Source organism: Otolemur garnettii, unplaced genomic scaffold, assembly GCF_000181295.1.
Source record: "Otolemur garnettii isolate 467f Iridium unplaced genomic scaffold, OtoGar3 scaffold00083, whole genome shotgun sequence".
Lineage (NCBI taxonomy): Eukaryota > Metazoa > Chordata > Mammalia > Primates > Galagidae > Otolemur > Otolemur garnettii.
Genome location: NW_003852478.1, coordinates 4,175,921 through 4,187,198, shown reverse-complemented (window position 1 = coordinate 4,187,198; position 11,278 = coordinate 4,175,921). Strand labels below are relative to the sequence as shown.

Genomic DNA, 11,278 nt, shown 5'->3' with positions numbered 1-11,278 from the left:
ATGCTCTGGACACACAGGTTGTATACACACAAATCCCTGTAGCCATACGCTCTGGACACGCAGGTTCTGTACACACACAAATCCTCGTAGCCATATGCTCTAGACACGCAGGTTGTGTAGACACACAAATCCTCATAGCCATATGCTCTGGACATGCAGGTTGTACACACACACAAATCCTCGTGCAGACAGAATTACAACCCTGGCTGTGCTGCTGCTGTTCGTCTCAAATGGAGCTATTTCTGCTTCTCAACCTTTGTTTCTCTTTGCTCTCCTAGAGCCCTGTGTGAGCATTCCAAAGAGCGCTGCGAGTCTGTTTTGGGGATCGTGGGCCTCCAGTGGCCTGAGGACACTGACTGCAGTCAGTTCCCCGAGGAAACCGCAGACAATCAAACCTGCCTGATGCCCAACGAGTATGTGGAAGGTTAGTTTTTAAATTCCTTACTGACAGTGGGGCCTCCAGCCTGGCCGAGCGTGTCGATTACCCTGGGAGTCTCTGTGGGGGTTTAGTTGTGTGTTTTTATATTCATCATCAATTTAGTTGCTGATCAGGCTACGTAGGTGAGTGAATCTGTGCACCTGAAGACACTGAGGGATTTGGCACATCTGTTAGACACTGTCATCATCTTAAAAATAAGAAATCTTTGAAAACATACAATTAAATAAACTCAGAGGTGAGTTTAATATGCCAAGTGTTTTTCATGTTAGCCACACATCACTCACAGAGCCCATTAGATACGGCTGCTAATTTTATGGAGGGGACCTGAAGGTAATGCAGACATGGAGACTTGGTTACTTCAAGGGCAAGACATTTTGAGACCGTGGTGACATCGGGCCATTACATAGAGCCATGGAGAAGGGGCCCTTCCTGCCAGGTGGAAAGACTGGGGTGTGGGAATGATTATGACACTTTGAGGCAGCCCGAGAGTCAGGGGCATCCATGCCACAGATGTTCGGGCTCTGGCAATCATTAGGTTGTCCATTTGGAAAGATAATTGCTGGAAAGCACAGACACTAGACCGGTGATCTGGAAAGATGGTACCAGAATGAAAGAGAAGGATGTTGATTCACAGACAGAAGAACTTTGGTTCTAATAAAGATCATTCTCATTTCCAGTAAAAGCTGCTGCCGACATTCCTTGTTTAAGTAGAGAAATGAGCTGATGTCACGGTTTTTTGTCCCCTGAGAGTAACGTTGTTTTAACAGAGTGCTCACCCAGCCACTTCAAGTGCCGCTCAGGACGGTGTGTTCTGGCTTCCAGAAGATGTGACGGCCAGGCTGATTGCGATGACGACAGTGATGAAGAGAACTGTGGTATGTACCGTGTGACTGTTCCTGAACGTACAGTAATAGCAGGTTAGATAAGAAGCTGCCTTGGAAATGCAGACTCCTCCCTGGTGGCCGCAGCTGGGCCTGAGTGCCGGGGATCTTGCCACTTCCTTCCCTTCTCCGTGTCCTCCCCCTGCTCTTCCTCTCCCCTCAGATACGGTCTTGCTTTGTTGCCCAGGGTGGAGGGCAGTGGTGCAGTCACAGCTCACTGTAGCCTCAGCTTCTGGGTCAAGCTGTCCTCCTGGCTGAGCTTCCCAAGGAGCTGAGACTAGGGACGCACACCACCGCATGTGGCTGATTTCTTTTATAGATGGGGTTGTGCGATGTTGCCCAGGCAAACCCTAAAGCATGCATTGATACGTATTTCCCTAACTCCCAATTTCCCCTAAACAACTCCTCTATATAACCTTGATATATACAGTATGTGCATGTGTACAGTAGCCCACCAGCCCTTATCCAGAGGGGAAATGTTCCAGTGCCCCCCATGGATGCCTGGAAACCAAATTCTCTATATATAGCACTTTATTTTTTCCTATAAATACATACCTACCTGTGATAAAGTTTAATTTATAAGTTAGGCATGGTAAGAGATTAACAACAACAATGATCAACTGGAAAATTATATCAATATAATTTAATAAAAGCTGTGTGAATGCGATCTCTCTCTCTCTCTCTCTTCTTGATCAAAATATCCTACTGTCCAGTACTCACCTATTTTTAGACCATGACTGTGGGTAACTGAAACCATGGAAAGCAAAATCTCAGATGTAGGGGTATTACTGTACGTGGGGGCTCTTAGTGAGAGGGGGAACTACTTCACCAGGGTAAGGAATTATTTTCATTACTAAATTATACAGCTGTTTTTATTTATTTCAAAATTTGAATAATGGTGGTTCTGCTTAAGATTTCCTCACTGCTACGTAGACATCTGATACACAAGGACAGAGTTCAGACGCCGATGTTTACATTTAATTGGGCCTCATTTTTGCGCCCTCTCATGTTTTGTCCCTGTTGGCAAAGGATCTAACTCTTCCTGACGTTTCTGCTATTGAGCTCCAAAATCGCCGATGGAGAGGCCAGAAATGCCAATTGTCATTTAAATGGAGCTAATTTCTGTTTTATTTCCTCGTAAGCCTGTGGACTTGTAACTTCTATGTGCCAGGGAGTAGACATCAGACAATGCTCTTTAATTGTGTCCTGGAGGAAAGCAAAATGATTGAAGTTCTATCCAAAGAACGGTTTGGTTATGATTATTTAGCTTGTCCAGATTTTTACAAAACTGACACTTTTTCATTGAAGGCACGTAAGGCAATATATCTTCTGTAATCATTTCCTTCTTTTGGCCTTTGAGGTATGAAATATTGCCTTGCTCTTCCAAATGAATTTTCTGTGGTAGACATTGCCCTTCTGGTCTAGACAAAATGTCACAAGCAATCAACTGAAATCCTATCAGCTACTATAAATATGGACAAGTGTATCTTCTGGAAAATCACAGCTGTCAGATTGATGCTACAATGGCCGGGGTAATTTTATTATGGGGGAACACACAGTGTTTTGAGAACCTGCTGTTATTTGCTTGTGTGTGATTTTTCCATAAAGAAATAAATCTAAACTCATTGAATACCCCTTGTGTAAGTGATTTATTGAGAATGTATTCACTTTGTTTACTTAGCTATGACTTTGATGGGTTATGGTATGCTGAGATGTAGTTTAAAGTGGGTTATTCTTAGATGGCTCAGAGAGGTTGTATGATCCCCTGTTGGGGCGGCTAGAAATAAATTTGCAGTAGGGGACTACATGTTTGAGAAGTACAAAAACTTAGTTAAAAAAAAAGCCTTACCAAGAGTAAAAGGTCTGAGTTCTAGAATGTATTCTGCAAAAAAGAAGTCCAAAGTATTATAGTTAATTCAGTGTTTACATGACCCTAAATATCCGATTTATGATTAAGTAATGAATTTTCATTAGTATTTTAATCACAAAATTAAAGGCACGTCAAAAATGATAGAATGTTACTATCTAATCTCTACCAATCACCCAAAATATTGACAGCACTACTTAGAGTTCTAGTTAAGCAAAGTTAAAAATGTGAAAGAAATGAATATGCTTAGAGTTAAATTAATTGTTCCAAAAGTATTAATTTGTGAGACAACTCCTATGAAGTTTTACAAGGTGACTGATGATGGACAACTTTATAAATCTTCCCCTTTGGGGTGTATGCCTACATTTGGGCTTGCACAATGCCCCAGGGGGCCACATCCCTTAAAATCAAATATGGAAATCAAGTTGGTGAAGACTCCATAGAGGACTAGTAGAAAGTCATCCAGTTCTCATTTTGCCTACTTATTTTTTGTTATTCTATTTTCACGTGTACGTAGGTTACCATCTGGTAATGCAAACACCGACTCCAGGGAAACTGTGTTTCACCCCACGCTTCATGTCTTTCCAGTTTATTTCGTCCATTGTGCTGTTGAAGGCATTTAAAACTATGGGCTTTACTGAATAATATGACAGTTAGTCATTGTTATGAATTTGTCACTCCCTCAGAACTTCAAACGATGTTACTGGGCTTCCCTTCAAAACAATACTTATTTAATTTAGTTGAAAATAAATGATGTGTTAGAAATTAAGTTTACTTATTATTTCCTTGGCACCTTTGTAGCAGGAAAGCATTTAATTAAAAATACATTTTAAAAGTACATGTTAGAATTTAACATCAAGTGATGTGTTTTTAAATGTCTCCACCTTTTCCTGGTAAATTTTTGTTGCTGGAATTTTTTTGGTTGTGTAGTTGCTGACGTTAATAAGAGTTGAAAATACTGTCGGTATTAGAAATATTTTCAACAAGTGTTTGGAAGAATTATGCAAACCTGAACATGTCATTCTGGAGCTGCTTTTTGGGAGGGAATGGTACAAGACAGGAGCATGTTGGCCGTCAGTGCTGTGTCAGTACAGCAGCACTGTACACACACTATGCAGATGGAGCTGTCTGTAAAACCAGCGACTTGATAAGTGAGCTTATTTTCAGTGCAATTTTCCAAGCAGTGATAGCCAAGTAGTGGAGAACAAGGCAAAGATTTGGGCAAAGAAATGAACCAGAACAAAGAAGAATGGTGAACTAAGAAAAGTAGCCATGGGATTGTATTTTGGAGCTCAGTGGTCACACCGTGGATTTGCATGTGTGAAGCTGAGGGTAGCTCTTGCTGGGAACTTCAAGAGCAGGTGGCACCTGGGTTGTAATGCAAGCAACAAGTCTCAGTGAGGCAGGTGGATGACAACATCGTGAGAACAAGTGCTTTAGCTCTACTGTCAGAATAAAATCATCATACACAAACACAGGTCCTAACTGCTAATTGATCCCTATTCTAAGTAAAGGCCACGTATGTATCACGTGGAGCAAGATTGACAGCAACACGAATGCCTGAGGGTCATTAAACGTCTTTCTATTTATCTTCAAGTAAAAAACATTACTTCGCTAGCTTTTTGACCTCCTCCTGGGCTCAAATAAAATAAAACCTTTAAATGTGACCCCTGCCATTTCCTAGAGTCAAAAATCCCGGTAAGATGTTTTCATTGATCTGACTCCGACCTGTATTGGTTTCACAGCTTGATTTCAAAAGCTTTCCCAAACGCTGTCTTTCCCACCGGTTTGGACTCTTTCCCAGCATTAGTGTCCTTACCTCACAGAAGGGCTTAGGGTTTCTTAGCTCTCCACATAGCCAGGCTATGTGCTCTTATGTCTCGTTGCTTGGGGAGGGCATGTCTATACCTGTGGCGTGTCTGTGGCTGCTTTCAAGACGAATCGTAAGAACTGATGTCTTACCACTCAGAAGGGTTTAATTTCCAGTGGTAAGGGAAAGATGTCCTCCTTTCCTTTAGGCACTTAGTTGACTGTTTCACTGTCTTATGTGGAATCTTGAGCAGGAAGCCTGAAATGGCAGAGTGCTCTGCCTCGACTTAGATTTGGGTTTAAATCCTAACTCAGCACTTGGAGGCTGTGTGACTTTTGGTCAGTCACTTAACTTCTCTGAGCCTCACCTGTAAAATGCAGAGAACACACACCTTATCCCCTGCAGCTTGGAATGCTTATAACATCCCCTATTTAGTCCTTAGAAGACAATAACCAAGACCCTACCTGCTGTCGTGGAGGGAAATATAGGAAGTGATTCTCTCAAAAGCCTCCCCAGGGGTCTCCTTAGAGGATCGGAGTCCTGCATGGCGTGGTCTTGTTTCCAACAGCTGTTGCTGGTGCAGGGGATTAGGCTGACATGCCGTGTCTAGAGCACGGGCTGGGCCAAGTCTCTGGCTTGTGGAGTAAACCCAAGTGGCAAGGATGTGTTTTGTCCTGGAAATAGTGCTTGTGGTATGGATGTTCCCTGTCTCCAGCTTGCAACTTAAAGCCCTTTCATTCTCTCATCCTGCGTCCCTTTCACAGGGGACTAGGCTACCTTGTGCTAAAGGGCATGCCATGGAGACAGCATCGCTAAAAGCGGGAGGTGACTTGGGTACTGGACTGAGACCGAGTAGATGGTGGCTTTAAGACCCACGCTGGGGTGGCTGCGCCTTGTGGTCAGGCCTGGAGCCTGGGAGAGGCAGGTCCTTTCCTCTGGCTACTGAGGGAGCAAGGCTGAGCTCTCTGCCCTGCTTGAGAGAAGGGGCTTGCTTGCCCAGGGGAGTCCTCACATCTGCTAAGCCTGAGCTTTGGCTGCTGTATCCTCTCCAAGGTCTGGATCCAGCTGCTGCAGCCTCTGTCGCTCGGGAACCAGACCCACCCCATGTCCTTTCTCCTCCTGAGTGGCTGCTCCTTGAAGGGGGAGATACTTTCACTGCATGCAGTTCAAGCCAACATCCTGAGTAGACCTTCTCGGCCTATATTTGCATAACTAAGATGTTCTTACAGAGCAAGGAGCATCTGCTTTAAGGTGATTTGCTGATGTTACTTAATAAAGGCAACTTTTTTTGGTTGAGAAACACGGTGTCCCAGTTGAGTTGGCACCTGCCTCTGGCAGAGAATTGAAGCACTGAACAGAAGGCGTGGCATCACTGTGACCGATCCTTCTGGTTTGCCTGGGACTGATGTGGGTTTCTTGGGACAAGGGACACTCAGCACTCAGATCTGTCAAGTTCCAGGCAAAAAGGAATGAGTTGGTCCCTTATTTGGTACTCTGTGTTCTCGATTAGTGGGCATTGCTGCTAGCTGTGTGCTGGGATGGTTGTTATTCTGACTACAGGAATTATTTGGCTTCATAACCTACAGCTGCATTTAAAAAATGCCATCCTATCCATACCTGTTTTTAATTTTGAATGGAGTCATATATTTTTCCTTTTAGTATGCACATTTAAAGCATAATTACAGGCTGGGTGTGGTGGCTTATACCTGTAATCCCAGCACTCAGGGAGGCCAAGGCAGGAGGATTGCTTCAATTCAGGAGTTTGAGAGGAGCCTGAGCAAGAGTTCTCACAGTTCTCCCTGTCTCTACAAAAAATAGAAAAATTAGGTGGGCGTCGTGGCAGATAACTGTAGTCCCAGCTACTTGAGAGGCTGAGGCAGGAGGATCAGTTTAGTGCAGGAGTTTGAGTTTGCTGTGAGCTTGACTGATGCCGGCACTCTAGCCTGGGTAAAAGAGTGAGATTCTATCTCAAGAAACACCCCTCAAAACAACAACAACAACAAAAACTCATAATTATACCAAAAATGTTAATTTAAAGAGAGTGGCTTCTTTTTAAAAAATAATACTACCTTTTATTGACTTCATAACTCCACAAAGCAGCCATTAGGCCGTGCAAACCTTTATGAAAAAAGAGGAGACATGGAGGGGTAAGTTAATGCTTCTAGAGTACTCATTTAATGTTTCTAGTAACCCCACATAGCAGGCATTATTACTACTATTACAGTGATACTATGGAGATGAAGGTTCAGAGAAGGTAAGTAACTTACACAAGGTCACACAGCCAGTGAGACAGGAACAGGGATTCAGATCCAGCTGCCTGACTCTAACCCTGCACTTCTGTCCTCCTCTACCCACACTGAATGTTACCACCTTACTCAGGACCACAATTAAAGACTTGTACCTGGATCCCATCCAGATCTTCCATAGAACTGTAATCTGGAGAAATTTACTTAATTTCTGTAAATGTTCATTTCCTCACTTATAAAATAGTGAGCATAATACTGACACTGTGATGTTAATTTAAGAATTAAAACTAATGTCAGAATATGGGTATGTAGTGGATAATACCTGTTATCTTTTGTTGTTGTTGTTATTGTTTGTGAGGACGCAGTTTAGAAGGCCTTACGCTCTAGAAGATCTACTTTTTGTGGTCTTTTATCAACTCTTTCCAAATGTCCAAGTTCTTCCCCATTCTCTTTGGAAGGGTAGGGTGTGAATAATAAGAACGCTCATGCTGTTTCTTTCATCCTGTCCTAGCAAGTGGTATGTTGTAAGGAAGAAGCGTCTCTGGATGCTCTGGAGCTGGGTGGGCACCTCTCTGGAGCAGGGTGGGCACCGTGGAAGGCTGAGGCCTCCTTCTTGATATCCTTTGCTGTCTGGAGAAGTGAGCAGACTGGGCCAGATGAAAGTTGGGTCGCGGAGGGAAGATTTCAGGCTTCTCAAATCTCCAGAGACTGTCATTGTCAGAATATTCCATACGCTATCTGTAGCCTCTGCTAGCTGAGAATTTCAAATAACCCCACGAGTTCCTAGAATAGAAGCCCCTGGACTTAAGGCCCCCTGCAGATGAACAGCCAGGGAAAGAGTCTCACTGTTTATTTCCTCTGTCTTTGGATAATGAAGTACACTCATTTTAGCTCATAGTAAAAATTTTTTTTTTCTGGTGACTTATTTGGATAATTGCTTTCAATGAGAATTTTGAAAAGAACCGATTTCCTTTTTCTCATACTGGATTCCAAGAAAGTCAATCACATACAAAATTTCTTGGAATTATTTGTACCAGATCAGATGAAAAATAACAGTTTTAGAGAGACTTCTTATTTGGTCACTACTTTGCATCGACCAGACAAGATTTATCTTTTCCTAGGAGCCAGAGACATTTTGTTCCTTACATAAAATGAAGTTCCACTTAAAAGACACATGTGACCAGGGCTTGGCTTGGGCTAGTTGCTTTTCTGGGCTGGGCTGGAGGGAACTCAAAGTGGCACCTGGTGTGGTCTCATTCTTCATGCACTTCACAGCCTGGCCAGGGCCAGGGGTCTCACTGGAGTGACAAAAACACACTAGACCCTCAGCTCGCTGTAGCAGATATAAGAAGTGCACCACACTGAGCCAAATGGCCCTGTATTAAGTACATCACAAGTGCTTTCTCTGTCATAGGCAAATTACTGTTCCAATTACGGACTTTTCGCCCAGACCTTGTGCCGATTATATTCATTTTTCATATTAATTGATCAAGTTTCCCACTTTAGATCTCTGAGTATCATGAAGTGAGGGCCTTCACCGTTGGCTCCTAAGCTAGTTTGGTAGGTATTTGCCATAAAGAGGAGCCTGTTTTGCTAAACTTACAGAGGGCATCTCCATTTGTTGAATGAAATTACATTTTAAGATAACATTCATTTTGATCACTAGGTTTTGGCATTTGTGCTTAAAAGCATAACTCCTCATTTTGTAAATAAGGTGCTGGCAAATTGACTCAGAGAGCGAAAGGAGCAGCTGAAAAGGAACGTTCACGGATCTTGCGTTTCCATTTCTTCCCATATGTCAATTTCATCTTCTGGTAGGAGAGCGCCACTACACATGTCAAAATTAGTAGGCACATCGACTTTCAGAATTCCATGATTCCTGGTACAGAGGAGTCAGATCTCTAAGAAAAAAACAAATCATATCCTTACATTTTTCTACATTACTGGATCAAATTCATCTTTGTTTTCAACTCCATATCCATTGTAAATAAGCTTTTCTTCTGTCTCTAGGTTGTAAAGAGAGAGATCTTTGGGAATGCCCATCCAGCAAACAGTGTTTGAAGCACTCAGTGGTCTGCGATGGGTTCCCAGACTGTCCCGATAGCATGGATGAAAAAAACTGCTGTAAGTATGTACGTCAATTTGTCAAAATGACATTTCTAAATGCCAGTTACCCCTCATTTTGAACAAGTTTAAAATTTCTAAATATGTATTAAAAGCTTTTAATATGTTTGGATCTTTTGAACAAAAGTCCACTTGTAAAGATAAATGCCGATAAGAAAATCAAATGGGTTTAAAATCACGTATTTGTACTATGGTACTATTCTAGCTTTATTTATAACTGGGAAAACTGAGACACCTCAAACATTCAAACACAGGGGACATAAAATGCAATCATAAGATAAAAATAATATGCAAACATTAAAATGAAATTGGAGAAGAATAGTTTCTCCCGGCTCATTATTTATCATTAGTTGGATACAGCAGAATGTATGGTGTTCTGTGCGCTACTGTCCTGAGTTTTCAAAGTACCCATCTACCCACTTACAGAAAAAGATCAGATGGTCATAGTAAAAAGTTTACAAGTATAATCCCTGGGAGATGAAATTATTAAATTTGGGGGCTTGTCTATCTTTCCTGCATTTTTCTAAATTAATGGACATCACTTTCAGAACCAGAAAAAAAATGCATCTCAAAATATTATACCTACAAGTAACAGAAAGGTGAGGTCAATCTGATACACAATGAAGACATGTATCTTATTTTATTCTATATCACATATAAAAGATCACGTGTAAGGCAGATGCTTGAGGCTGTATGCAGGCATCAGCACCGTGCTTGTGGTTCTTTCAGTTCATCTTGATCTCAGGCTGGCTCCCACCATGGTCAACGGGACCTGCCAAGAACCCCTGGGTTATGTTTTCTTGATCAGATCCAGTGGGGAGGACAGAGCACCTTGCTCATCTCCAAGACTAAGGGATTCACTGAGGACAATTTTGGGTAGAGTCACAGTTAGCAGTCAGGAGCCTTCGTGTAGATTAGAAAATATACCTCCTATAAACAGATGAATTGCAAAAAGCACCACGCAGGGAGAATCAATCCAAAAAAGTTGCTATTTCCTAGAGGCTGCTCCTGTCCCAGGCTACAGCACACGGCATGGCCAGCAGGGATTGGGTAGGAGCTGCCTTGCAGAGTCCAACCTACAAAATCATAGTCCAAGGGCTGATCATCAGTCACATACTTATTCCTGGACTGCTAATTATACTCAGAAAGAAAAAGTAGTCAGAAAAATGCCAAACCTAGATCAAACTAATCATGGCCTTCCCCTGGCTCGGAGGGCAGCAGGTGTGGGGGCTGAACAAAATTAGGTTCCCTTAAAAAAGGAGGAAGAAGGGAAATGAATGTTAAGTAGTCAAGAAGATTCACTATAAGTTTTAAAAACACCAAAGAGAATTATGTAAGACTCAGAGAGTCATTTCATAGTAGGAATTAAAATAAATAGACATTGCCCATCTATGTGGACAGAGCTTGGTTTCCTCCTATGGAGGCTTTGGAGGGTTCAGCCTTTGTGCTTTGCTCATGCCGACTTTAACTCTGTTCTTGAATTGTTAATATTTCTGCGGCTATGAGTACTGTTTTTTCAGTCCAAGTGTTAGGACTAGAGAATCTAGCCGCTTGAAGCTAGTCATTCTGCTTAAGTGATCTTCGTATGGATTGACGTCTATTAAAGGAGATTTTTATAAATTCTGTCCATTCTGCCTTAAGGGGCCTCAGCAACCACATGTTTTATTCCTTCCACGCTCCTGCTGGTGGATGAAAACCTGAGTGTCAGTGACAATCATATTTCTTTCCAAAACGATCCAGTCTTCTTCCTTGTTCTCTGTCCCAGCATTTTGCCAGGATGACGAGCTGGAGTGTGTAAACCACGAATGCGTGTCCCGTGACCTGTGGTGTGACGGGCAGGTGGACTGCTCAGACAGTTCGGATGAGTGGGACTGCGGTGAGCTCTTTGTGTCTGCCGTCTGTGGTACACCC

General features: G+C 42.5%; 1 protein-coding gene across 2 annotated transcripts in view; it reads left to right on the top strand.

The window, feature by feature from the left end:
• The window catches only part of CORIN (corin, serine peptidase), a 257,752-nt gene that overhangs the window by 198,674 nt on the left and 47,800 nt on the right, over positions 1 to 11,278 (top strand). For both annotated transcript variants that reach the window (XM_012808096.2, XM_012808095.2), the window contains exons 12-15: positions 279 to 424; positions 1,207 to 1,314; positions 9,254 to 9,367; positions 11,133 to 11,243. In XM_012808096.2, the coding sequence (XP_012663550.1) occupies positions 279 to 424; positions 1,207 to 1,314; positions 9,254 to 9,367; positions 11,133 to 11,243 (479 nt within the window). The remainder of the gene's footprint in view (positions 1 to 278; positions 425 to 1,206; positions 1,315 to 9,253; positions 9,368 to 11,132; positions 11,244 to 11,278) is intronic.